Genomic DNA, 27,358 nt, shown 5'->3' with positions numbered 1-27,358 from the left:
GGCTAGGCTAGAGACAACCGCTAGTGCTAGTGCTTACCCTAGCATTGCCTATATATATATTATACTATGCGAGAATACTTAGCTTAAGTATTCTCATGCGTACCTTTTGGTACAGTGGGGAAAGTCGTATAGTATCGGCTTGGCAGGCGGGGCGCCTACCTTATTACAGTAGCTGCTTTTATATGCTTTTTTTTTTTTAGCTATATAAGCTTTCTTACGCTTCTTAGCCTTTTTACGCCTAGTCTTTTTATCTTTTTATTAACATAAAAGCTCTATAGTAGCTTCCTTCTTAACTTATTAATTATGTGCTTATTAAACCTTTCTAGGACTATAAAATACAGCCCTACTATAGTACTGCTTAGGAGCTATAAGTAGAAAAAGTTTACTATGCTTCTACTTTTTTTTCTTATTAACTAAAGCTTTTATAAGGCCCTAATTCTTTATCTAAAGAGTTATAACCTGCATTAAGAGACTATGTATAGTATTACTAAGCTACTTAGCCTGCTAGTTAGAGATATTACTAACTACCTTATGTAAAAGCTTATCTATGTGTCTCTAATCTTAAGCAGTAAGAGCTAACTAAGAGCTCTTACTAGAAAAAGGTCTACTAGTACTAGTAGTACTAAATTAAGTAAAGACTCTCTTAGAGTTAAACAGCGCTAGGCTATAGGCTTTAAAGCTAGAGAGTATATTCTTCTTAGTAAATAAAGTCTACTAGGCTTTATTAAACAAGCAAAAAAAGTCTTACTTTGTAATAGCTGTAAACTTTATTAATTTATATATAAAACTAGCTAGTTTATTTAAATAAGCTGTTACTAGTAGCTTAAACAGGCTAACATTAAGAGGCTATAGCGTATAGGTTAAATAAGGTAGATAGATAGCTAGCAAAATCCTATTCTAGTTATAGTAGTTAATAAACTTTATAGAGACATAAAATTTATAGCTATCTAAAATTAATAGCTTATACACCTAATAAGCTTTCTTCTTTGTCTGTTTATTAAACAGCTGTTTAAGCTAGTGTAGGCCTAAATTATTATTTATCTAGCTACTAGAAGATAAGGCAAAGAAGCACTTATATACTGCTAGGTTAAAATCCTGTAACTAGCTATCTTAGATGTTACTAGTGCTAGCTTAGTAGATAAGGTCTAGAGAGAGCGTAGAGCTGTTAGCGTAGATATAAGCTATATAAGTTATCTACTTATAATTGCTGTTCTATATAGCTTACTTAAGGCTACCTTTTTTATATCTCTGCCTAGAGAAGATCTGCTTTGTTTTTAATAGTACACTAATAAAAAAGCCTTTCTTATTTATATTATACATATGCTGTAGCTCTATCTTATACTCCTAAATCTTCTACTGTAGTAGCTTAAAATAGAGCTTATATTTAAAGGCTAAATTAGCTTACTTCTTATCTTAATCTAGGCTAAAGGTCTAGTAGGTAACTAGGGAGATTTAATGCTATTAAAGAAAGTAATTAAGCTAGACTTTTTTTACTTCTTTACTGCAAAGTTCTAAAGCAAAATTACGTAGCTATTACCTTATAGGTAGTAGGCTACGCTTATAAAGCTGCTTAATATACTTTGTAAGCTCCTTCTCTTATTGCTTATTAAGTAGTTAACGTACTTCATGGGCGAGTTGCTCACACACCTGAGTCGCTTACTTTTGCCAAGACCCCACTAAACCACCCTTTCTACACTAATGCATTCCCCATAACACTACTTAGACGCGCTAAAAGAATGTTAGATACAGCTTACACTCTAAGCTTTTAAATAAAACATAAAACTCTTAAAAAAATGTGCTATAGCTATGTACAAAGTTTTATAAAAGATAATAAATAACTATAGCGCTAGATAACTTTTACAAGCTAATTCTACAGCTAAATTATAAAGGCTAGGTAATAAAAAGAAGCAGGTAATTATTAAGACTATACTTAAGCTATATATGTAAGGAATTTCCCCTTAGATAGTATTTATAGCTAATATAGCTAATTCTTTGCGCGCTAAGTATAATCTAGGCTATGTTTATATAAACTAGCCTAGTACATTTGTAAAGCATTATTTAGAGCTTAAAGTAAAGTTTTAAGCGCAAGTATAGTTAAAAGATATCTAGCTAATTATAAACCCTATCTTGCTAAAGTTGTATGTGTTATTATCCTAGATGCTATACTTAGCTTTAATATTCTCTACAAGGCTAAACCTGCTTTAAATTACCCTAGGACTCTTGCAGAGAGCTTTTTTATAGTTATACTTACACTTAAACATTACTTTAAGCTCTAAATAACACTTTATAAACATACTAGGCTAGTTTATGCAAACATAGCCTAGATTACGCTTAGTGCGCAAAGAATTAGCTATATTAGCTATAAATGCTATCTAAGGGGAAATTTCTTGCGCATATAGCTTAAGTATAGTCTTAATAATTACCTGCTTCTTTTTATTACCTAGCCTTTATAATTTAGCTGTAGAATTAGCTTATAAAGGTTGTCTAGCGCTATAGTTATTTATTATTTTTTATAAAACTTTATATATAGCTATAGCACATTTCTTTAAGAGTTTTATGTCTTATTTAAAAGCTTAGAGTGTAAGCTGTATCTAACATTCTTTTAGCGTGTCTAAGTAGTGTTGTGGGGAATGCATTAGTGTAGGAAGGGTGGTTTAGTGGGGTCTTGGCAAAAGTAAGCAACTCGGGTGTGTGAGCAACTCGCCCATGAAGTACGTTATTAGTTTTTATACTGCTCTGCACAGGAGCCCTAGACGCCTTGCTAATGCTTTAATAGCCTAGTCCTTTTAACACTATACTTTTTAGCTATTATAGTAATATTAATTAATTCTCTTAGTTCTAGCAATTTTAAATATGCCAGCGCGTCCTTAATACAGTCCATATTAGTGGAGTTGCAATAATGTCAAAAATCAGCAAAATCTGGTGTGTGCGTGCGTCAGGCGAGACCGTGCGTCAGCTGATTAAATTTAGTACCCCTTGGCATCGGCATCAGATCGGGTCAAGAGAACGATAGGACACTTTCACTTCTCCTCATCTATATAGTACGGGCTGGTAAGTAAGAGTAAGTCAAACTCTGAATTTTATTTTTATTTTTACTTTCCATTTTCGACCCAAGATTTTAAGGGATAAACTTGCCGCCATCTCGGCACATTCGCGTGAAGGATACCAGTAAAGAATTTTCTCGAGACAAATCGTATTCAAAAGCACACCTATACTTCTGTCCTTCCTTTTATTAAGTGAATCCCTCAATAACCTAAAGAACGTATGTTTCTGAGGTGCTAGATTAGAACTAAGTCTAAAGGGCCACGTTCTCATCACCATCGGAACCCCAATCAGGATAGAACTCTTCGGATTGTTGAATCCTTTCAATGCATTCAACGGCGCCAAGAAGTAATTCTCCAGGAAGCCCCATGCGGTATCCAATCACCTTTGCATCCGCAATGGCACATCAGTGCTTTTGTAGCCCTTAATAATTGATCTGGGGTTGCCAGATGCTCCGGTCTCGTCATCCTCTATGGGTTCTGATGTCGCTCTGGATGGCCGCATCTTTATATTACGGATAATTTTCCCTTGCTCAAAGCTACAAAATGGGGCCGAGAGCGGTCGAGATGATTGCCACTTCCTCTAATTAGTCCTCTTAGGCCTCCTGGTTGGTGACCTCGGGTCTTCCTTCCTGGCTTGGAGCCGTCTACTTCCTTCCATGAGATTTCTAAATCCTCCACTACTAACGCCTCCTATTCCTCTACTAAATCACCTCTTCCGGAGACACCTCTTATTATGCCATAGTCTATTCCCCTGCTAGGCTCTCTTCCACCTCTGCCGATTCCACTAGTAAACCCACCTCCTCTAGAGCTACTTGCTATTCCACCTCTTTTTTCGCTGCTAAAACTGCCCCTTTAGAGCCACCTCCCATACCTCCACTTCTACGACCACCTTTCATTCCTCAGCTCAAGCTACCTCTTCTAATGCTGAACATATTTGGGGTTCGTGGGATTCTTTGGGGGATTCTCCCTGTATTGCTTCTCCTCCCCATAGTTCCTCGACCACCGGACGAACTGGCCGCTATGCCACTAACCCTGCCACCTACTGGTCATACCAATCTTCTAGAGTCTGATGGGCTAGTGATTTGGTCACCATCCATACCACCTGCTAATGTCACGTCCTTTCGATTGCCCGACGAGCCATCGACCTGACCTCCATCCCTGCCACTTGCCAGTGCCCTCGTTCTTTGATTGCCTGATATGCTAGCTTTCTGGTATCTTCCCGAGAAATTGGATACCCCTTGCCACTTAGATACATGTTGAGACTTCGTAAGCTTATTTATGCGAGACTTGCTCTGCGTTTAAGATTTTGCGGAGTCAATGTGTATATTTGGCAGGCAGACGAGTCCGAGGAAGGATTATATTTGAGGGTCCCCCGTTCAGGAATGCACGCGAGTGATACTGGAGTTACGCTCACGGAAACTGACATGGTGTTCGCCTAGTCCGAGGACTTGAGGGGCGATGGTTTGCATATCTGGCAATGGCCAGTATTCTGGATAGATATTAAAAAAGAATATAGGGCGCCTGGTCAACGGTCCTTAATTTTCGTTACCATCGCGTTTTTCGTCTTTCCTTCTTCCTATTTTCCACTCCATATTTGCTTCCCTCATTTCCAAAGCATGGTTTCTACTGGGTCTGTACGAAATATTCTAACAAGCCAAGGAGTGCTCTGCATTCTTGCCGTATCAATTTATTTAAAACAACATGTTACCACAGAGGAAAGAAGTTTATAAGCAAGTGGATAATATTTTCTTCAAGATGTCCCCCAAGATCTAGCAACTAACCCCAAACTCACCAGAGCACTAATGATTTTGCATATTGAGGTCAACCCACTTCAGGACTTTTGAAACATGTTAGCTTCTTTCCAATATATAATTAGTTGCTTGGTTAATCTCTCCATCCTTATCTCATAATGCTTTAAATACACAAATGGTTTGGCTTCCCTCTAGTTTCCATCCTTTTCGACCAGTTCTACTCTACAATTCTATGACCTTCACTTCCTCTCCTCCACTGCAAATTACACCTGCCCTCTCTTTCACCTCCTCAGTCTCACAGCTCTTCTTGCTATCAAATTCAGGCCCCCTTAAGTCTGTAATAAGACGTCGTTCCCTCCATTTCCGCCGTCGAAATCCGCGTATGCCTGTTCTTTCACCTCGCGGTCGACTAAATCACGTGCCCCTATGGCGGCGCCTGTATATAAATCCGCCACCTTTAAACAAATGAAGTTTTCTTCTTCTCAACCTAAACGACCACAAAGCTAAAGCTCTCCTTCGGCCCGTCATGGCGTCGTCATCGTATGGCCTCCGGAGTCAGAGTGGCGGCCGGCGGAAGTCCTACGAGGACTACGCAGGCTTCCAGGGTATAGACCTTGCGAATGACCAAGACTCCTCGTATGACAGTCACGAATCGACGCGTGGGGGTACCCCACGCTCCACCGCCTCGGTGTGTTCTTTACCGCTCGGGTCTCGAGCTGATGTTAACATTCACAACGATGGTGAAGATGGCGATGGAGGGTACTCTCTATCCTTATCACCACTCAAGCAACCCTGGGATTTTACGCTTCCGGTGATCCAATACCGAGCTTTCCGCAACCATCCCATCCATTTATACCACTTCAACACTGTGCTGCTCTCCTTCCGCGATCTCAAAAACAGCTTCACAAGTCACGAGCTCGGCTGGCAACATTCACTGACAGGCCTCGATCCCGGCCGCGACTGGCGCATACCAGATGGCGATGAAATCCCCTTCGGATGCATTGAAGTCGGATATCTGTCGAACGTCTTTAGAGCTACAGAAAAAGCGCCGAAGTCAAAGGCGGCCCGGCTTCGCGGGTGTGCGATCGGCTTCCGTCTCCAAGAGGCGAGGGGTGAAGGATGTGTAATTGGATGTCCGATCGCGGGTATTGAGTGGTTTTGTTTCCGGAGACCAATGAAAGAGATGTTAGAGCAGATGACCGGTATGGGTGGTAGGAAGGTCTTCAACCTTGTGGCACATATCGAGAAAGGCTCTATGGATTGGAGCAATGAGCATCGGGAGTGGTATGAGTCTATGGTGGGTGGAGTCTACAAGCCGATGAAGTTGAGGTTGAAGTGTGGGCGGTGTGCCAGAAATGAGTTGCAGGCTGCCAATGCCGTGAAGATCGAAGGAGATGAGAATGGAGGTCAGGAAACGCGACAGGGAGATACAAAGCTTAAATTGAGAATACGCCTCGGGAGGAGTAGCAGGGACCATTCGATCTCTGTTGCGACTGGAGAGACCGAGGACCAGTATGACGAAGGCGAGGGAGGAAATGAGCTCGAAGAGGACTATGCCAGCAAAGCCCAGGAGCATGGAGAAGAAAATGAGCTCGACGAAGCGGAAGAAGATTCTGAAGAGGACGAACAGGACCAAGAGCCTGATGAGAGTAAAGAGGGACAAGAAGAAGCAGACGACCAGATTCCCACCGCCGCCAACACCAACCACAGACTCATGACTCCCGCTTCACTAGACGGTCGCGTGAGCACTTCAACAGCCTGTCGCATGAATAGGATAACCGAAAGATGGTATTAGGGAAGAGCCCCGTCCTGTCTAGTTTCGTTGAAGATGTGGTCCTCCGGCGGCTTCAAGTATGGTAGCTGAACTGCAAAGGCTACATCCTAAAATGTATTTCAGGAATACTAAAAAGAGTCCACAACAAATGACGAAGTGGAGTGACGTGAGGAAAAATGTTGGGGAACCCCAACAACACCCTTTGGAAATCCCTCACCACCAGACCGCGTGTCTTCGCGCGTGTTGTGACAAGCTCTGGGTTTCAGCTATCCTCAATGTTCCCGTGAACAGGAGCCACACCAGCTCTTCCAGTCAAGTGGCGCTTCGCGAGCGACAATATCACCACGTGCATATGTTCTGCAGTGCTGAAGTCGAGTTCACTAGCCTCCAATGGATCGTTTACGCAAGCGGCACCTCGCACCCCTCCCCAATCAAATTGCGTGCTTTCCCCTCCCCATTCCCAAATCTACGCGGGGAAAAAGCAACCCGCCCTTGCCAGATGCCCTACATATCCGTCCGTTGCCGCTCCTCCACTCACCTCTCTCTTCTCACCACCCCTACCCAATCAGCCGCATCCCCTATCCTCAGCACCGTTGTCATGTCTTCAGGTCTTGTATCTTCGTTCTTAGCCGCTATACAAGCTTCTCTATCAGTTTTGCTAGTTATTTCATATGGCGCCATCGCCGCCCGCTTATCTCTCCTCGACAACAAGAACGGGAAAGCTCTGAGCAAGATATGCGTCAAGATGTTCCTACCCGCCCTCCTCGTCGTAAAAATTGGGTCCGAACTGCACCCTGGCTCTGCGCACCGATACGTCATTATCCTGCTCTGGGCATTTCTGTGCCATTTCATTTCCTTCTTGATCGGGATTGCAAGCCATCTTTGGTTGGGTCTACCGGACTGGATCACAGCTGCAATTATGTTTAATAATACCACAAGTTACCCGTTGTTGTTGATTCAGAGTTTGGACGAGACAGGTGTGTTGAGGAAGTTAATTGTTACAGACGAGACGAGTCAGGAAGCGATGGAGAGAGCGAAAAGCTATTTTTTGGTGTTTGCGACCGTGTCTTCCTGTCTTACTTTTGCTGTGGGACCGAGGTTGATAGATACTGAGCATGCTCCTGATCCTGAAGACCAAAAATCAGAAGAAGACGAAGAAGAAGGAGAAGAGGTTGAGACAGAGAATAGTGTCGAACGTGATGGAATTCCAAACGAGGAAACAGGCCTCCTAGCTCCTCCAGGTCTCTCAGCAAGACATAGAAACGCGTCGGTTGCTAGTCTAACCTTTTTCCCCTCGAAGCCAAGGTTCACAACCTTGCCGTACGATCGCAGACCTTACTACATCCCGCGTCCAAAATGGAGAGACTTCTCACCACGTGCACAATGGTGGTTGCTCTTCTTGTACGACTTCCTCAACGCACCGCTCCTCGGCGCTGTCCTCGGTGCGATAATCGGTCTCACGCCTCCCTTCCACCGCGCGTTTTTCAATGACACATACGAAGGTGGAATCTTCACTGCCTGGCTGACTGAAAGTTGGAAGAATGCCGGACAACTCTTTGTCCCGTTGCCGCTCATCGTCGCTGGAATCTCGCTCTATTCGTCCTACCAGGATTCCAAAAATACGGAAAATGCAAACCCGCCACTTCCTTGGCTAACAACTACTTTTATCCTCGTAGTTCGGTTCGTTCTATGGCCTATTTTCTCTATTGGTTTAATCTACATAGTTGTTAGGGAGCAAGGGAGAGGAGGAGTTTTAGGTGATGACCCGATGCTTTGGTTTGCGATGATGCTGATGCCGACCGGACCACCCGCGATGAAGCTGATTACAATGATTCAAGTCAGTGATGCGGGAATTGAAGATGAGAGACGGGTAGCGAAGTTGTTGACTGTGAGTTATGTTATTAGTCCGCTTTTGGCGTTTACAGTTGTTGGCGCGTTGAGGGCGAGTCAGGCGACAATTTGAGAGGGAGACAGAGTACGTGGATTTAATGGATCGGGATAGATATGACTCGATGTAAATGCTATTATGCAATTATGTATATAAGGGTATACGAAGACAGGTTAAGTATCGTTTAACAGCACGTAAAACAATGCAACTGACCGTCAACAATATTCCAGCGAAGTCTCCACCCTTATTTTCCACCCTTAATATCTTGTAACAGTCTTAAGCATCCATCACATAACACAACAACCCGCCTCAGTCCTCCCACCCTTCTCCGTCGTCGTCCTTGCACTCGTCTTCGCCACATCTTCCAATACCTCTTTACACAGCTCTCCTGTTAATGCACTACACTCCGCATACCGATCACACATCATTTCCTGTGCGACCCCCAGTCCTTCCTGGGGCATCACGCTCTTCCCTCTCCCACCACCCCTCTTCTCCTCATCCGTCCACTCCTGTCGTAAATCGCGTTTTAACCCAAGCACCATGACGGGCATGACTTCATCGTAATTGAAGTGCTTGTTTACGAGATCTATCCAGTGTGTGCGGAGGGAGTGGAGGGTCTCGCGGCGGGTGATGTCGAAGCAGAGGATTATGAAGTTGGGTTGGAGGAGGGTGTAGTTTGTGGGAGAAGCGGTGTCGTAGAATTGTAAGCTGTAGGGGCGGCGATAGAGGGTTATGTTGAATTTAAAGGGTTGGTCCATGTCGTGGAGGACGGGGAGGGAGTAGGGCGGTAGGTCATCATTGTGGGGACGGATGCCGAGGCTTAGTCGACTGGTAAAAGTTAGAGGTGCGGCGCGAAGATGGTTAAGATACCTGGGTAAGAGGGGGAGGAGGGAGTATTACTTGGATATGGGAGGCAGGGGAGACGTACGACAGGAACGTCGACTTACCTACTTCTGGGTCGCCCAGAAGAAGGACGCTGACCTCAGGCGGCGGATATATAGGTTCCATGGCGCAAATTGCGGAGTTTAAGGCCGTTCAGGCGCAATCGAAAGCTTCAAGGTGGCTTCATTGTTGCTTTTTCAATGCCTGGTAGTGCTCTGAGACTGGTGATAACGACGATTAGTCACAGGCTTGGCACTCGCGCCCACTATTTCTTCATGAACTCAAAAATGGCTTGTCCATCAGCGCTGTTTTCTAGAGTCTTACGGCCATTGCCCCGGATTATGCCTTAATAATAGGTTCGTTCTCGATTATAAATTCTGTCTATGGTTTCCTCCACCTTGTTCTACTTATCACACAAGCACTTGCAATAATGTATTTTCCCAGTCTCATTGTCACCAGAGCTCAATCTCGCTGCCTCTACCCCGCCAGAGAGTCTCTTTCTCATTGCTATCAATGCCGAATTTGCAGTGAATTTGCCGAAGGGTAACCCCTTCCGAAAAAAAATGACTGAGGTTGGGCTGTTAACACTTGACACGCGGGATATCAAGGGCATTCATTCTGGAAACAGTGCACCTGCGTGGAAGACTTAGATCAAATCCAAGCAATAGCTGCGCAGTGACACTGCTCACATCCGCTCCGACGGGGCTTGGTCATCATGAGCATCCTCTCTGTGCCACGGAATATCCCACATTGGGCAACAGCACGATTGTTCATTGTGAGAAGATGGCTAAGACTATTATACAAGATCTCCACATTCCGGACCTAAACATCGGCGCTGCTGCTGCTTCTAAGGGAGAGTGCAACGCCCTAGCAAGACCTCCAACGATCACAAAGTTGTCATCGTCGGCCATGCTCGAGGGAATGAGACCAGGGTGCTACAAAAAGCGCTCGACTTTGACCTCCAGAGCATCGGAATAGTCATAGCCATCGCCGATGCCTAGTTTATTTAAAATGAGCCCTGGTTTCAAACCCTCGTACCTAGCCTTGCTGCCTGTCTTGAAGACCTACTCGGAGCATGTTCCCTGCACCTTCACAACGGAATGATGCTGTGTACACCATTTCAATTCTCATTCTAGGTTCGCCCTGGAAGTGTGCTTGAGAGTTTCAAGTGGGGAGAGATTGGCCATACATGAGCGTTGTGTTTTCGATGCCGGAGACTGGTGACCATGGTATCGTGGCGTTGAAAGACAGTCCCGCAAGCTCACGAACAGACTTGCAATGGGGAGGATAACTCAGGGATCAAGATTGCCGAAATGTAGCAGACACGATTTGGTCATCTAGCAGTCCTCAAATTGAGCATGGCAAGATGGTGGATAGTATCCTCCTATTGGCGATGTAGGATTGACTGGTGAGTAGATGGCGTAGTTGTCAAACTGTAGAGTTCCGTAAATGCCGTTGAGAAGTTATCACAGCAGTAGACACCCCTCATACCAATATCCTTCAAGGGGAGTGAAAGAGGAAGACGCTAGTAGCATGGCGGTAAGTCTTTGAGGGATTCCACAGCGTTTTCTTGGTGAGCTATCAGGACAGCACACAGACCTTCTGATGCTTGTATCGTTATCTACCTATGCGCCAATAAGCTCACTGCACAAAGGTGGAGGCTACTGTGGGTTTGCCATTTCCCCGCTTCCTCCTTGAACTTAATCCACCCAGACTCGGACTTTCTGAGGATGAATCCTCAAGACTCCGCACGGTGATCTCAAAGACAAAAGGGGGCTCGTTCTTGGCCATTCTCGGCTCGCAGGTCTTGTAACCGACAAGCTCGAAACCGCCACATTCCGTCGATTCGACGCCGCAACGCTTGCAATCTGCTATTAACTGAAGCTGAGTTCAGCACACTCGGACTCAAATTGATCGAGACCGAGAACGAAGATGAAATGGTGAAGATGGCAGAAAGAAGTACGCATCATTTTATACCAAGCTGAATATCTCCAAGCTGGGTGGTAGCACCAATAAACTTGGCCTCGTCAAGGAGATCCGAAAGAAGATAAGTGAGTACAGGAATCACAAGCCACTATCACAAATCTGTTGATTTCTCTTTTGTTTGTCTTCCAGTCAGGCCAGGTGCTATACAATCGAATTGTTTGCTAACATCGCACGATGTAGAGATCATGCACTTCTCTAGCAATCTATATTACACAGCCTTAAGTCCCTTGATTGCTTCGACCTGTGCCACTCCCAACACTCCCTCGGGAACGAAATCACGGGAAGGCAGTTCCTTATGGGTGAAGATAGAATGACCTGGGGTCCCGTCACATCCACGTCGCCTCCACGAATAAGCATGCTACCGATCTCATTAGTCTGAGGCCCCGGCAGAAGGAACACGCATTTTCCACTTGGATTGCAGAACATGTCGTCCTCTTCAAATGTGGTTAGGCTCGGGTGAGGAAGCTGAATAAAGTCGCGATCAGAATAGCATATTTTGCTTCTTCATTCATCAAAGTCACGTTCTTGATAGCGAGTATTCTGGCAAGCTTGATTCTCATACCATACAGCATTCATTGTGATGCTAGTTTGTTTGAAGTCTTTGGCGGGGAGATTGGGTACCATTATGGCGCTCAATATATTATTGAGAGGTGCTATTATACTAGAATAGATAGTTAGAATGGAATAAATATTGCTTTAGTCGCAGCTTGCAAAGGTTCTTTAACTGCATTGCTCGGCCTAGCATTTTAAAGTAATACAGCAACAAAGCTATAAACTTTTTGTACTATAGCTAGAGTAGCAAACACTAAAGTGGCTGCTTGCGTAGCACTTATTTTAAACATTGCTAGAGATTACAAAAGCTCACAGGTGTAAGTGACTCCAAAAGCGGCGACAGAAAACCACTAAAAAAGGAGTCAAAAGTCTTCGGGCATAGAGTTACTGTGGTAATTCAGAATAAGATTTGAATCATGTGGGCCTTCTACCCAATTCCAGCAAGGGGGTGAACCGATGAAGTTGCTCAAACTATGTTCCACATTGTGTGATAACTCGCCATAATATCTTCCCGTTTAATATCGTGCTACTCACTACCAGGAGAAATTCAATTCAGCCAATAGGTAGGAAAGTCTAACCTACGTGCGCTAGTGGACCGTCTATAGCCTGCCTTTGCTATACGGAATGCAGCGATCACCAACAGCTAGAATATTACGAAGCAAATACTGCCTCTAAGAACTGTGATCCGTTTTCTTTCGAAGTTTGTCAATACGGCCGAGGTTGAGGAAATTTTTTGACTAGTGTCTCTTCAGGTTACCGTTCATGTATTCTCCGGTATTCATTTTTCCAAAGGCTTCATTTGACATGTTCGAAAATATCGCGGCATAGTGAGATGCGAAGTTAGAAACTAGGTCTCCCCTATAAATGTTGTGTTGGATGCCCCATCGCAGAATATGATAGAGGCATGGTTGTGACTCGAAGCGCGACTAAACCTCGGCAATGTGCATAACAATAGCGAGGCCGGAGTGAGGTTTGTTGCGCACATTCTTCGTTTTTCTATGGACCTTTCGGAGTCTCCTGTTAGGGGAATTTGAGCTGAACGATTTCCACACCGACAGGCATACCAATAATTTGGAAGCCTGCAAAAAAACATTGTAAATGTGGAAGCGATTAGTTTTTCCGAGGAGTACCGTCATAGTTCAGGGTGTCATCCTATGTGCTAGAATACGTACCCTTCACACTTGGGCGCGATCAACCATAGACCTAAATCGAATAATTTCCGAATTTCTTCGTGTCCCTAGGAAGAGATTGCGAATCAATGTCGAAATTGGTACCCGACCCGTCTGGCAAGTCCCTCGAAGCGCATAGAAGGCGCGGTGCATCTATTGTGGATGTTACGTAAATCAGCTTTTGCGGTTGACTTTATTACTACTAATCCGAGTCGTACGGATGGATCTTAATCTCCCGGAGAATGACATGAGGGGTCTTAGCTAAGTCAAACTTAGACGGAAAAAGGCGTCGTATTAGCATTTCCTTCGGTTTCAATATACATTATATGGTCATGATATAGCCGGTGTAAAGGGCGTCGTAAGGGAGGAATTTTAAGGACTTTTGTGACATTTCGGAGATTATGCCATCGGCACAGGACCAGAAGCGATCCATATGACGAACGCAACCAGACTTGTCAACAAGCAAATATATTTGAATAGTTTGCTTGCTTTGTTTGCCAACTCTTAATTCAATCAAATCAATTTTAAGTGCGAAGTTGTTTGATTTGTTTGATTGAATTGTTCAGGAGCTGATTATTGGGTTTCTTCAGTCTTGAGATAATTTTCTAGTGTTATAGTTAGCTTAGCTACCTAAACTTAGGCGTCTGAGTCGCGTACGCAGGGAACTTGGATAGCCACGTAATAGTGTGCAGAAGTTTTGCAGAAATATCTCCTATACAAAGCTTCCCTTTATAAGTCCACGCGACTCTGAGACTTCCTGGGTGCTTCCTAAATAGGCATAACGCTTCTCTTTTACAGCTTTCTTGAAAAGTTGTTAAATCTATGAAAATATGAAAACAAACAGGGCTCTACAAGCTGTAAAATTAAACCACTCAAATCACTTCGTGAGTTTTGATCAATCAAATCAAATTACAGCAAATTATTTGCTTGATTTGCTTGTTGACAAGTCTGAACGCCACGTCCTAGAGCTGATGAGTGATGCGTTCAGTCAGGAGATCAATTTAAATATACATAAGGTCCATCGAGTGCACCAGTGCGGAATGGATGTCGTTTTGCGGAACGTCAAGTGGAGGTCAGTCGTGTCGAAAATCTGCTGGAATAGTTGTCTTGCATGTGACGTTAGGTTTATTAGTGTACAAAGGACTAATAGGTTGCGTAGACATTGTTTAAATTGTTCCCGATATGTTGATCTGCGGTTGTGGATGTTGGGAGTTACCAAGAAAAAGAGTGACCTTCTCAGCCTGATTGGCGACAAGGCAGGGCCGGTAGGCAAAGGAGCCGGATCTGGTCAGGGCAGAAGAAAGCCCAACGCAGAGTACACCAAGAACGCTAAAGCAAGAATATTTGATAGGGAAGTCATTTGATGTAGGTACCTTCCTTTGATATCAGGATCCGAGTTGAATACCTACTCTGATTGAACGTATTTCTTCTTTCTGTCGGGTTCGAGTCAGCTGGCGCCCCCCAGGTTAGCGTTGCGCCCCTCGTTTTGCTGTGAACCCACCATGCATTACCCACAGTCTTTGCCTTTCGCGATCCCGCATTCTACAGTGTCTCTTCTTCCAAGCACTGCATCATAGGGCGGGTCATACGTTTCCGACACCAAAAATCGTGTAGGCCCATGTAATCTCCTCGGTGACCGCTCGAAACACCACACCAGGTCCACAAAGCCTCCCACTGATGACTCGCAATCATTTTGTGCTATTGCCCATTCTCGATCCTCTTTTTCCAATTGTGTTATTGGTTTTTCAAGGACGTTCTTAACGAGTCTCTGAGATATTACGTTCGTTTCAGAAGCTATATCGAACGATAGTTCTGCGACTCGCCATATCCCAGAGGAATGTCGCGAAGAGTCTGTATGGATCTCTATCGTTCGTGGGTTGGGTCTTCGGACTTTTCGCTGCAAAGAGAGTCAGCTCAAAACGAGAGAACATAACGAGTAAAGGACGAAGAAAGACTAACAACCTTCGCCGTAGGACGAATATTCAAGGAAGGGATACACCAGATCATCTTGAAAGGGTTTCTATGTCTATTAGTGCTTGCATGTTGCGGAAGAGCGATACGTTGCAGGACGCACCTTCAGGTCCTCCGACAAGGCAGATTTCCAGATGCTACTTTGGGTTCACCGGTCGGGGCGGCCGCCCTCTTTAATAGAGCCTGCCCGTGCACGCGCCAATGAACTGCGACATCAAAGCGGTGGCCGATATTGGATCTTCCGACCCGGGAAGCGTGGCTCCAACACTCCAGCCCACGAAACAAGGCTAACACGAGGTATTGCCCAGTTGAGAATTAAAACTTCGACGCCCCTCCATAGACGCTTGACATCTTTGACATTCTCTTTGTTGTTCTGTAACTCAATATTAACACTACGTGGAACTGTTGTCTCTGAACTATGCTTTTTGGGTCCATGCAGCCACCAAAGCAAAGGACGTGATTCAATGAGGCGTAATTGACAACTCGCAACCCCATTCATTCCAAGGCAGCGTGGCCAGGTCTCATTGCATGCGGAAGGCAGCTGCAGCCTTTACTGGATGATAGGTGAGCCTCATGGTCTCCAGTCCTCAGGACTGGGATCGTTGCCCTGGCTGCCCAAGTCTCCGCTCGATAAGACAGAGGGCGCCAGTCTACAAGGCTGAAAAACTGACCCCAGATATCTTCATGTCGTAAGCAATAAAGAGACTTTCGCAAATAGCACTCAAAATCATCCCAAGAACTATTCCCACTAATTTTCAGTGACTATAAATGACTCAAGCAACGAATGACCCGCTTCGACATCTGGTGGCTGGGTATCCCAAGCTAGCCGGGCAGATGGGCATAATGCCTGAAGCGGCAATGTTTCGCACATTCTCGGCCCTCAATGCTCGCAATCTTCTTTACTTGCAGGCTGAACTCATTTCCCTAGAGAAACAATTACTAGACTCCGAATCAAATGACAGTCAGGATGAGAAAAGGTCCCGATATGCGCTGGACTGGTTTTGGCTGAGCCAATCGAAACAAAATGAAGGGAACGAGAGTCAACTACAATTGATCTTAGAAATGAGAAAGAAGCTCAAGGAATATAGTATTTTCTAAGCCCTGCTTACGATTTAGCATACTAACCTCATCTGCAGACAAGGCACTCATTCAAGCATCGACTCTAGCAAATCTCAAAGAGCCAGATAAATGGGATTTGAACTATCTGCAGGGTTTTCTTATGACTAAAGAAATGGGATCCCTTGCATTGATTGGGGATGATGCTACAACCTGGGGTTCCGTTACCAATCCAAAGGGTTACTCAACCGATCTTGTGGCACTTCGCCCTCGCCAGAATGAAGATTCATTCTCGAACTGGGTTTCCAGAAGCGCAGTAATAACTCTGTTTCGGTGCGGCTGTGCACGTTTCAAGAAGGCTTCAAGAGTTCATGGAGACGTCGGATTCGAAGACAGTACGATCTTCCGTATCACTTCCTGGTTTACCAGCATAGTAGCTTCCCTCATCCCGATAGCATCAATCCTGGTACTTTATACAGTACACTCGATGAAAGCTCGGTTAGGAATAATCGCGGGTTTTAACCTTCTGATATCGACGTGTCTGAGCACTCTGACCAACGCAAAACGCTCTGAGATTTTTGCGGTGACGGCAGCGTAAGTTAAAACTCAAAATAGGATAAGTGGAAGGCGTACTCTAATGACCGTACTTCTAGGTTTGCTGCAGTTCAAGTCGTATTTGTCGGAACCAATTATAGTGCTTCTACGAATGGAGCGGAAGCCTAAGAGACTAGAACTTTTCAAACCCCGGGAAAAGACTTCCTAGAGTGGAAATAGTGAATAAAATGCATGTCGGAAGTGGCACGAAATGTGCGTCTTATATTCTTTCAATGGAACGAAGTCAGGTTATTCGATAATGAGCAAATTGAACAAATTGAATGACACTGAGCGAAGCTATAAGAAAATCTAGGAGATCAAAGTGTGTTGAGCTCATTTACGGAACAATCAAAGAACTAGCCCCTTTCATGGCTAATGTGCTGCCTCTTTATGCTTCACAAAGTTCAACATCAACTAATATGGGCATTGGCATTCACCATGTTGCTCACGCCGACTTCTAGCCTAATCAGGTCAGGGAATGCCGGATGGACATCAACAGTCGCACCCAATCTAGATCTCCGTATGGATGACAGAACAGTCTCATATATGTTTAAGGTTAAGTTAGATCCATGGTGTTGCAACCATGAGTAAGTGATTTAAGTAGGCATTTGAACATGCAACTAATGAGTCGCTTTATATTACATTTTAATCTTAGCGGTTCAGCAGAGGCTCTCACAAACTCTACGCCGAGCACAATAAATAGAGCTAGGTAAAGTTGAGCTGGCTCATGCGACGATAAACCCACTAGAACCAATTGGTTCTTTTGCCGTTTGTGTCATTAGGGGTAACTTCAATGGCGCTGTATCCAGGTGAGAGCTGCTGCAGGAATGTGAAATTGAGGGCAATGCACACGTAGTAACATCACAAGACGAGAAGTGTCGCTGTAGTACGGGGTGGGTAATACCCTTTAAGGTTATCAGTTGTTAGTTTTACCTTCGAAGCTGAGAAAAGGGGGAGGTATTGCTAAGAACATTAAGTATACAAACAGAACCCTTCGCAATTACCAGTATTTTATTTAGATTCTTGCTTATAAAGTCACTTTTTGGCGCTGAAGAATGCTCGTATTTTTCAATTCACTTGGTATTAATCCTGCTCTCTCTAGGCAAACATTGCGGTCTTCAAATATGGTACTATAAGTTCAGGCAAAGGTGGTAGGCGAACCGGGTCTGAACCTGTCTCGTCTGGCTGTAAACACGTCGTTACTATTGCGTTGAGATCAGAAAAGGAAACCATCTAACTATTACGGTAAAGTAATCCTTGGCTTGATTTAAGGAGAGGAGTATAGAGCAAAGGAAGGCATTAGATGATGATTAGCAAGGGAAAGATATTACCAAAAGCATAGAGTGTGTACCAATTGTGCTAGGTAGTGCCTTCTGGATTGTAATTCATGTTAGCGATGTATTAGGGATGAAGTTCCTTTCACGACTTCAGGCACTGGAATTAGAATGCTCTAGGACTAATGTATTCTATCCACAAGTATATGAGAAGCGTACTTCTCAAGCAACTGTGCACCTTAAAATACATAAAAGTAAACAATCTTCATCTTAGTATCTCCACAATTACTGACTAATACCTCACGAAATTGAGATGTAGGGTGTTATACCTTTGGCTTAGAATAAAGTCCTCCGATATGCATTGTTATAGTTGTAAAATATAGCAATATAGTCCAATTTTAGCCCTCCCTTTTTTAACTTATAACTTAAGTTATTATACATTATGAGTAAGTAGCTAAGGCATTAACATATTATATTTCAATTCTTCCCTGTCTTTTATTACGATGTATGTGGCATTCCTGATACGGAAACCTATATCGTTACTTGTCCATCTAGTAGGTGAGGCTGTAAAGAAAGCCTGATGTTTTGATGCCTTAAAACCCTGCAGCCATGTATCCTAGATGTTGCCGCTAACAGCTTGATAGATCAGCGCTGGCGAAAGCGCAGAGCCATCAGCGCAGATGCAAGCTATAGTAGTATCAACAAAAAGTCGCTGCGCGCAAGAAAGTTAAGATAGCTTGCTAGTCTAAAAAGCTGCTTAAGTACTATATTAAATCACTTAAAAATAGTAAGAGAAAGGCTCCTAAGCCCCCTAAGGAACCTAGGAAGGTTGATGCAGATATATCGCCAATTATTGAGGTGCCTGCGACCACGCTCTAGCGATGTGGCCGCAGGGTTAAGCAGCTAGAGCGATTGGAAGTTAAAGAAGTCTGTTATGTATTAGTAATTGCTGCGAAGAATGTTTAAAGAGACTTACTGCAGGCGAGAGTAATCTTAAGATTTTAGGATACCCTAAGCTTTGGGAAGTATCATCTTCTCTAGTTGCGAGACCTAATCATCTGATGCGAGAAATGCTCCGCACTGTTCTGGGTGGTGAACGCCGACCCGCTGGATCATGTACTGGAGAACATTAACTAGGTTTGCTAGTTGATAATCTCGTGTGGCTTTCTTAATGAGCGCGTCTCGCTCTAGCTATGATTCAAGGCTGCATTCTTTCGCAATTAGGCCATCGGTAGTGCTCTGAGGCGCGTTGTCTGGTAGCATAGCGGCGCGAGGTACTGGACGCGTCTCTGAATTAACAACATCAGAACGCGCTCTGCGCCTAGGAGTGCCTTTAGCACCAGTCACTTTGTCGGTTGAATGGGTATTGGGACGCAGTTTATTTTCAGTGTCTGAAGCGTCATGAAACTGAGCCGTAGTCGCTCCAGGAAGGCTGCTATCACTTTCACTGTCGTTGGTATTGTTCTTATACCATCTAATCTGTCGGTTGGCATTACAGAATCTGATAGGGGATCTCGGGTCTGACGATATTCACACCTAACTGAAGCGTTGCTGTGTATCTGTGGACATAACCTGTATAATACTGGCGTGGGCGACTAATCTAGGTGCGGGTTGGTTGTCTGCGAGAGAGAAAGAGGTGGTGAGTCTACCAGAGTTGGGTGCTACGAGCTATACAAAGAAGTCTGAGCTAGAGGCACCAGGTCATGTGATGCGAGTCACACCTTTGTGCTATCCCCACCACACTAACCACAGCTTCGTGGTACCCTCCATCTGCACGCACACCTGTTTGCCCTGTTTGCCCTATTGCCCTGTGCAGTTTTCTTGGCGAATTTTTGATGGTAATCATATCAGCCCTTATTCTACTTCCATTCATAGCAGTGCCTGACAAAGAACCTCAGCTCAGCACAGCTTTATTCTTACGCCAGCGCAAAGCTAATCACTTATAAGGAAGTCCAGTGCGTTACATGCCTAACCAACTCTAAGTAGTTGTCACGATACAGGCATCCTTCTAGTTCTCAAAATGCGCGAGGTCACCATGTCTTCGACCATCTATACCGGCTGCGGCGATAGAGTGGACAGGGAAATGAGCAGGCAGGGTTGCAACAACCCAAGTAGGGAGGGCCATCAGATCGCATATAATTGGCTGGGTTCTGCTAGGTTACCTGGAAACAGTGGGTGCAGCATCAGATAGTCAAACTTTAATTAGTTATGAATCCTCCCAAGTTACGGCTTGATTTAGTCATTCTCACCCTTATTGCCACAAAGTGGTAAATGAAAAGAGTGTGTCGCAGTCGCTCGCAAAATCAGATCTCTTGGCATCCGCCTCAGCGCCTTCCTGGCTAAACTCCTGGATTGCTGGTTATAGAGGCCTGAGAGTGGATGAAGCCCGATGAGATGGTCGTTTTAGGTAGATTTTTTCATTCTTTGGTCTCAAAAATCGAAGAAATTCCGATATCAATGATATAGTAGGGGAACGTAGCTCCAGTACTTCTCGGTGCAATGAGAGAATCGACCGAGCTGAAGTTATCCCATTCTTCAATCCACATCAAGGCACTGTCTTTATTGTGTGATTGAGCAAGTCTATTCCTATAGAACGTTACCATTTTGAGTCGCCTTTTCTAACCTCCCAGCCTTTGCTTCTTTGTCTCTTGTTCATTTAGGACAATTGTTTTCTTATGGACCTTAAATCGCTTATTCCAACACCAATCCAGGGTATCATAGCAGTTCTGGCAATTCTCCTCAACTTTAGCGAATCCCATCAGGCACTCTACCTTAATTCTGTCATGATGATCTGAGAGTAGTATCTTGTAGCGCCCAAGAGATCTCTCTGGCACCTCCGGGCTGGAGTGGTGATAAGTCCATAGCACACCTAACTGGCCATCTGGGCAGATCTTATCTACTCTTGCTATTAGTGGCTGAGTTTCATTGTCTTCACCTTCGCATTTCACAAATACATAGTGTCTAACACACACTTCCCTGCCATTATCTAGACTTGTGAGCATAAGCGTGACGTTGGGTCAGGATAGCGGTACTTACGAATGATGGGCACGGCCAATTTTTAACCCCTCTTGTTGTTCGTCAAAGAGCTCGCCCGTAAGTCTGGTTTAGAATTCAGTAAAGGGGCGCCACCAGGGCGTGCTGGCGGTAGGACGGGGGATCTAGAGCGTTTCTAGGTTCAAGGAATCTGCTAAGGTAGAGCTCTAATATTGCGTAGTGAGGGCTTGTTCTAGAGGGAAGCGTATTAAGCTTGCTGCTCCTTTAGTAGGCAGGTCACAAAGTCTATTTCATTACTAAGTCTAGCAGCTAGAACACTAGCAGAAGTAGTATCTTCTAAAAGACATGTTAGAAGTGTTTTAGAGATAGTTTAGAAGAATCTTAGGCTTACTTTATTTAGCAGTTTAAGAATATCTATTTCTTGTTTTAATAATTTTATTCTCCTTAGGGAGGCTTCTAGGGAGGCATCTAGGGAGGCTGACAGTTACAGGAGGATAATCTATATCTAAGGCCTTCTTAAAGGAGGGCAGCTTTTGTTGTAGCTTATAGTCTTAACATTTCTTAAACTTATTATCAGCTCCTTTATTACTTGCTACCTTAGTAGGACTTCCTGCGCAGACATTGCTAAACGTGTTCTCCTTTAAAATCTTGTCGGCGACTTGTTCTTTGGTATGGCTGTGAGGGGGGTTGTTGCTAGACAAAGTTGACTTTTTAGCTTCTCCGCTTACCCTATCCTCGTTAAAGTGTTTAGTGTGTCTACTAGAGAAGTTGCAAATGCGTTCACTGGGTGACTGGACAATTCCACAAACATTTCTATCATTGTTCTGTGTCTCGTGCCCCGTCATATCGTGCGGCAAGGGGTGAGTGTACGCTCGATCCCTAGGGGACCGTGCAGACTCGTTGGCCGTTCCATCTCTGTATACGGTCCGAATGTCGTCATCTTTATATCCATTCCTAATGTCGCCCCGTTCAGTCTAATTGTGGACATCGCTAGCAGGGCTTCCAACGGGCCGTACTACGGTCCGTACAAAGTGAACCGTAACAGTCACGTGTTCAGTACAAACGTACTGAGTTTGTAAGCCGCACCGTACAGTTAATAATGCCCTAGGTACAGTACGTAGTACAGATTGTATTACCCTTTTAGGAAGTTTTTATAGCAATTCTAGAGGAGTAGGAGGACTCTAGTAAGCAGGAGGTCTGCAGGAGAGCTTCTAGAGCTCTAATTAGCTAAAAGTTTTGTAAAGGCGCTTAAATCTCTTTTTAAAAGGTTTAATCTATCTATCTACAGTCTGTTGTCTTAAAAATGCCTATTATAGACTATTTTCTATTATAGAGTTATCTATCTACATGTTTTACTGCCTTATAAGCCTTATCTAGTTAATTAGATCTCTTTATTATCTATTTTGCGTAGTCTTATAGGCTGTAGAAGTTAAAAGCCCTCTACACTGCGTCTTTTGCCTTATCCTACAATAGTACACTGTCTATAGCTAAAGATTAATTGCAGCAGTTCTTAGAGAACTGCAATTATAACACTAGCGTTAAGTTTATAATTAATTAGAATAATATATAGCTATTAGACTTAAAATAGGCGTTGCCTTTAGCATAATTAGGTTACTAAGTAAAGAATAAGACTACCTTGCAAGGCAATTATACACTGTTAAAGGTGTAAGCTTATAGCGCAGATATAACACTTCTAGAGGAGTAAGGCAAGGTAATCTGCCTTTAGCTCTGCTGTTAGTGTTATAAGTAGGGCTTTTAAAGCGCTGTAAAAGTAGTAGATAGCTATAACTATATTATTTAGCACCTACTAAGGGAGCATAAGGTTAACATTAATAGAGAGCTTTTACTTAATAGTGTACAGCTACTGCAGCACCTATGGGAGGCAGCTAGAGGAGCAGCAGGCTTGTTGCGGGGGTTATCTTATACACTATAGCAGGAGGGTCCTCTACGCAGTGCCCTAGTTAACTAGGTTATAGTGTAGGATTAGTTATTTAAAAAGGCTATTTTATTAAAGACCTATAGTTTTATTAGCTAGAATTACATAAATCTTTTTGCTGCTCTACTATATTCTGCTACTACACTCTCTAAGGATATCTACGCTGCACTTATGCAGTAAAAGAAAGAGATTTAAATAATACTAATTACTACGCTGTTAAAAATTACGCTAAGCATAGATATATAGTGTTCTAGAAACTACCTTTCCTTCCTTACAGTAGTAGCTTACTTTGTTAGTATGCGCGCACAAGCTACTATTATAAGAACTCTGTAACTAATAATAGCTAGATGCCTTACACGCTTAGTAAGACCTCTTAATTAGCTTTAAAAACCTATACAGTAACTATACTAGTAGTGCGCAAGCCTCTAAGATAGCTGCTGTTATTAATAAGTATAATATTACGTTAAAATTTAGCTGCTTTGTTAAGGATAACGTGTTAAATAACAACAACAAGCTTATTTAGAGCCTTAATAAGAAGCTTAACCTGCTGTATAAGCTTAATAAACAGCACTAAATCTGCTGCGCTGCCTATATAATCTAGGTAGTTGTTAAAGCTATTATATACAGTAAAGGTGTTATAAAATTTAAGCAGAAGCTTACTAGAGCTGCTCTACATAATTAATTTAAGCTATATAAAAAGTGTAGAGTTGTTAGATAACTTTATAACTTTATAAACAGCGTGCTAGCATTACATAAGCGCATAAGGCTTTTTAAGACTCTCTAAATTAACATTGCAGAAGAGGACTTAATTTAGCAGTTTAGCACGCTTAATCTAGTGCGTGATAGTAGAGTACACTAGCACTTAGTTTACTTTATGCTATTACACTGTTATAAGCTTAGAGAGGCTATTAGTTGCTTTTAACAGTAATAAAAAAGCTTTTCTAATGCTAATAAAAAGACTTAATAAGCTAGCTTTAATACCCTAGTAGATCTTATTACTAAAGATAATTAAGATAAGATTAAGCATTTTAAAAACTTTTTAGAGAAGTTCTATTAGATAATAAAAAGACTTAAGGGCTAAGGCTTATCTAGCTTACTATAAAGGACTATAATAGAGCTTTAGTGCCTCTAAATCTACCTTAATTAAATAAGAGTAATTACTACTAATAAGCTAAGCAACTTGTACTTTAAAAACACTGTTAAGTTTAGCTATTAAAAGCTTACTACTTACTAAGGTAAACTAATCCTTAATTTACTAGTCTTATACTACGCAGTTGCTACTATCTTTAACCCTTAATTACGCTTACTTTAGTTTTAAGATTACTAGCAGTATTATAAAAGCTAGGTAGATAAGGTAACTAGGTTAATAAAGATAATCTTTAACTAGTATTTAGATGCTAAAGATAAGCATAAAGTTAAGAATAAGCTATTATCTTTTAGGCGTTACAAGCTGCTAGGTAGCAACTATTATAATAATAATTATAAGGCTTGCCTTTCTGTTAACCTTTTTTTTATAACAAATTAGCGCTTACATAAGCGCAAGAAGGCGTTAAATAAGCTGCAGCTTTACTATAACTCTATAAAAGCTAATTACTATAAAGATTACCCCTTACTACGCAGAGAACCTCTATAATAGTGGCTTACTAGAGGCAAAATAGCCTATCCTATTCTTTTTAAGATTGCCTTTAATTTCTTTACTATCCTAGCTACTAGTTGCAAGTGTAAGAGGTGTTTTAGCGCAGCTAGTTATATAGTAACTAATAATTAAGGCTTACTAAAAAGTGTAATAATTAAGGCTATTTAACTCTAGAAGAACTAGCTACAGCATAAGGTAGTAAGTAGCAAGCTTTTAGACCTCTTTGCTCTTATTACTAGGGAGAATTAGTTATCTTATAGTTAATTAGACCTTAATCTTATGTCTCTAGAGACCTATAATCTTAGCTGTTTTAACTAGAGTACAGTGTACTTTAATTAAATTGTACTACTTGTACAGATCACGTGAGCTGTAACAGTTACAATACGTACACCTACCTCTCCTCCTCCCTGTTGTACGAACGTACCCAAAATCTCACCCGTACAGGCCTCAAAATCGCCCAATCGTACAGTACTACGCCTCGTTGGAAGCCCTGATCGCTAGTGGCCCAGAGCTGGGGTTCTCCCCACTGTTGACAACGCTGCCTGAATGATGGCAAGTGCCAGGCCCACCGTTTGTTTGAATAGCATCACGGACTTCGCCATTCACAGTGGGTCTGTTGCCATCATCGCCATCTTGGATCATTCGTTTTTCTAGGTTGTCGTAAGCAAGCTGTGTTTACAGAACTAAAATAGCCAGGATCTCCTACCTTAATTCTTACCTAGTCTACTACTGCTTATGTTAGCAGAGTTATTGTTAAGGCTTCCATCGCGCATTCACTTAATTGTTACAGGTAGAGGATTTAGCTTCATAGTTTTCTAGACTAGTTTGCTATTCGTTTCGGCAAGTATCCCTAAGATAGGTGTAGACCCTGTGTAGCTGTCTTTTGTTTAGCTGCAACTATTTTTAGGATGATAATATCTTGTCGCGGCAGAACCTTCTGTATGCTGTTAGGTGTAATCGCCTAAGGTAGTAGTATTATAATGATACAATGCATACATACCACTTGTAAGGCCGAGATGGTGCTTACGTGCGACGGGTATATATACTATTCTGTACGCAATAATTAACTGTTGGTTGATTATTCGCACCTTTTTGGTTGTATTGGCGTAGTGGTACAGAGCTCCGTCCTTACACCACTAGCCTTAATTGAACCCCCTCTAGCTGCTTGTGTGGTTGGATCTAAAGTTTAGTAAAGTTGGCGTCTTTAAGAGTAACTTAAATAGCTATTTTTATTATTTAGTGATTTAGGACCTGGCTGTGCTGCTGGATTGCTGCTGTGAGTAGGTTTGTTGATTTTCTGCTTAGGACTTAGAGCTCTCTTCTAGTTCTCCTTGCGTAGGATTTGTTTACTAGATAGGAGGTCTTTAGTATCGCTATTATTCCTATCCTTAGCGTAGTAGGCGTAGCTGGCATAGGGTTTATTACTTTTATTGTTACCTGTAAGATCCACAACTTGTGTTAAGTTAGGGGATTTTAAAGTTGTATCCTAATTGCTACAGTGCCAGCCTGCCCCGCTTTTTCCACTTAGGGGTTTAGCAGAGTGACAGTTGTAGGCTGGTGGAAGACAAGGTGCTGTGTTTGTATGGGTATAGACAGCCGTCTGCTAGGACTTAGAGGAGAAAGTAGTATACATTTTAATAGTTATGTAGTTAAGGTGGGCAGTTATAAGTAATTAATAACTATACAGCAGAGCAGAAGATGGAGACAAAGTGAGGTAGAAAATATAACTAAGAATGTAGGCCGCTTTATATACTCGCGCCTTTTGCTCTATCTACCTCCCTAACTTAGTCTCCTCTGCATAACCAGACTTCTTAGCTGCTGGATTCGTACCTATGCCCACTAGATAATAAGCACTCCCTGTTGCCAGCTCTAATTATTTGCAGTAGCTGTGTAAAGCACATAAATCTAGCTAAGAGATTACAACGCATGAGCACTGCTCTACCCTCTTACAGCAGGGTTCTTACCGCCCGCAGCCTAGGCATAATAGCAAGATTAGCAAGATCCCATCTTAGAGCACTGGCTTATAGTGGAACACCTAAGTTACCTCTTCTCCTTTTCCTAACCTCTATAGAGAAATATCTAGGCAGAGTAGTTCTTTCTAGGTATAAAAAAGCCTATACAGTAGAGATATCCTTTGCTGCAACTTTTCACCATCCTATAATAGTGCTGTAAGGGATTGGGACTTTGTCCCAGGTCCAAAATCATGCGCGAGCTACGTCAGGTTGCAGCTTGTCTACCCTGCTTATCGCACCTCCCTTAAGAGGTGCGTCGTGTGAGAAGGGGGCTGATAGTCGATCCTAGTACTCGATGGGCGATGCATGCCCAGGACATCCGTTGATTCCGATTCCAGCTGCCAATAGCATCTGAACCCGTGGACCAAACGGGCTCGGAGATGGCGAAGGGGGCAAATCCAACAATTTTGCTGAAGCAGACTAAAGGGATCCGTCACGGCCATGCCGAAGGAGGCCCATTGCTCTTACGCTTGGGTTCGTACCCTAGGACGGAAGATGCTTGCCCATCTTACGGAGGAAGTCAGCAGAGCAATTGCTAGTATGGTATCCACCAGGGCGCAGCAAGGCGAGTGGAGACAATGGCGAGGCATTTCTTTGATTTGATACGTCGCACGTCGGAGGGTATAGCCTTCCTCATATCACATGAATTTTGCTCCCTCCTGCTGCAGGGTTGATACCACGCACTCCCACTATAGTAGTCCTCGACGTTTAGCTAAAGGACTGCGCCTCCACTAGCTAAGGGCAATCTAATGCGCTGCCCTGGTTTCAGTCCTCTTTTTTCATGCATACTAGATTAGGCCCTTGCTCGAACTTAATCTAGTTTAGGGGGGGGTGTTGCA

The 27,358-nt window shown here is 43.2% G+C and overlaps 8 protein-coding genes across 8 annotated transcripts; 6 read left to right on the top strand and 2 right to left on the bottom strand.

Moving 5' to 3' along the window:
• Window positions 1–2,899: 2,899 nt before the first annotated feature.
• BDR25DRAFT_350771 (uncharacterized protein) lies at window positions 2,900–4,888 on the top strand (the record flags this gene model as incomplete). Its single annotated transcript, XM_033694756.1, has 13 exons — window positions 2,900–2,934; window positions 2,993–3,051; window positions 3,124–3,193; window positions 3,238–3,262; window positions 3,337–3,451; window positions 3,492–3,602; window positions 3,633–3,686; window positions 3,787–4,129; window positions 4,182–4,223; window positions 4,249–4,411; window positions 4,484–4,528; window positions 4,561–4,723; window positions 4,812–4,888. The coding sequence occupies 13 exons, from the start codon at window positions 2,900–2,902 to the stop codon at window positions 4,886–4,888; spliced, it is 1,302 nt and encodes a 433-aa protein (XP_033552236.1).
• A 111-nt stretch (window positions 4,889–4,999) lies between these two features.
• BDR25DRAFT_301085 (uncharacterized protein) lies at window positions 5,000–6,707 on the top strand. The gene has a single exon (XM_033689500.1). The coding sequence runs from the start codon at window positions 5,322–5,324 to the stop codon at window positions 6,588–6,590; it is 1,269 nt and encodes a 422-aa protein (XP_033552235.1). The 5' UTR covers window positions 5,000–5,321; the 3' UTR covers window positions 6,591–6,707.
• A 427-nt stretch (window positions 6,708–7,134) lies between these two features.
• BDR25DRAFT_254322 (uncharacterized protein) lies at window positions 7,135–8,603 on the top strand. The gene has a single exon (XM_033686291.1). The coding sequence runs from the start codon at window positions 7,168–7,170 to the stop codon at window positions 8,530–8,532; it is 1,365 nt and encodes a 454-aa protein (XP_033552234.1). The 5' UTR covers window positions 7,135–7,167; the 3' UTR covers window positions 8,533–8,603.
• A 1-nt stretch (window position 8,604) lies between these two features.
• Window positions 8,605–9,516, bottom strand: BDR25DRAFT_301084 (Rho protein). The gene is made up of 2 exons (XM_033689499.1): window positions 9,386–9,516; window positions 8,605–9,285 (listed from the first exon to the last, which is right to left on the bottom strand). Exons 1-2 carry the CDS (start codon window positions 9,463–9,465, stop codon window positions 8,745–8,747), a joined length of 621 nt encoding a protein of 206 aa, XP_033552233.1. The 5' UTR covers window positions 9,466–9,516; the 3' UTR covers window positions 8,605–8,744.
• A 4,673-nt stretch (window positions 9,517–14,189) lies between these two features.
• Window positions 14,190–15,068, bottom strand: BDR25DRAFT_301083 (uncharacterized protein). The gene is made up of 3 exons (XM_033689498.1): window positions 15,009–15,068; window positions 14,548–14,943; window positions 14,190–14,479 (listed from the first exon to the last, which is right to left on the bottom strand). The coding sequence occupies exons 1-2, from the start codon at window positions 15,051–15,053 to the stop codon at window positions 14,554–14,556; spliced, it is 435 nt and encodes a 144-aa protein (XP_033552232.1). The 5' UTR covers window positions 15,054–15,068; the 3' UTR covers window positions 14,190–14,479; window positions 14,548–14,553.
• Window positions 15,069–15,737: 669 nt separating this feature from the next.
• Window positions 15,738–16,977, top strand: BDR25DRAFT_340161 (uncharacterized protein). Its single transcript, XM_033693476.1, has 3 exons — window positions 15,738–16,104; window positions 16,154–16,667; window positions 16,727–16,977. The coding sequence occupies exons 1-3, from the start codon at window positions 15,786–15,788 to the stop codon at window positions 16,794–16,796; spliced, it is 903 nt and encodes a 300-aa protein (XP_033552231.1). The 5' UTR covers window positions 15,738–15,785; the 3' UTR covers window positions 16,797–16,977.
• An 80-nt stretch (window positions 16,978–17,057) lies between these two features.
• BDR25DRAFT_350766 (uncharacterized protein) lies at window positions 17,058–18,281 on the top strand (the record flags this gene model as incomplete). The annotated part of the gene is made up of 10 exons (XM_033694755.1): window positions 17,058–17,187; window positions 17,256–17,294; window positions 17,371–17,476; window positions 17,524–17,544; window positions 17,580–17,624; window positions 17,675–17,747; window positions 17,770–17,846; window positions 17,893–17,917; window positions 17,982–18,173; window positions 18,261–18,281. The coding sequence occupies 10 exons, from the start codon at window positions 17,058–17,060 to the stop codon at window positions 18,279–18,281; spliced, it is 729 nt and encodes a 242-aa protein (XP_033552230.1).
• Window positions 18,282–19,002: 721 nt separating this feature from the next.
• Window positions 19,003–20,334, top strand: BDR25DRAFT_350764 (uncharacterized protein; the record flags this gene model as incomplete). The annotated part of the gene is made up of 10 exons (XM_033694754.1): window positions 19,003–19,057; window positions 19,118–19,172; window positions 19,202–19,291; window positions 19,354–19,422; window positions 19,488–19,502; window positions 19,568–19,641; window positions 19,694–19,779; window positions 19,817–19,896; window positions 19,928–20,116; window positions 20,181–20,334. The coding sequence occupies 10 exons, from the start codon at window positions 19,003–19,005 to the stop codon at window positions 20,332–20,334; spliced, it is 867 nt and encodes a 288-aa protein (XP_033552229.1).
• Window positions 20,335–27,358: the final 7,024 nt, after the last annotated feature.

Source organism: Lindgomyces ingoldianus (assembly GCF_010093535.1).
Source record: "Lindgomyces ingoldianus strain ATCC 200398 unplaced genomic scaffold BDR25scaffold_5, whole genome shotgun sequence".
NCBI classification, from domain to species: domain Eukaryota; kingdom Fungi; phylum Ascomycota; class Dothideomycetes; order Pleosporales; family Lindgomycetaceae; genus Lindgomyces; species Lindgomyces ingoldianus.
The sequence above is the reverse complement of the archived record's forward strand: the minus strand, read 5'-3'. Positions and strand labels throughout refer to the sequence as shown.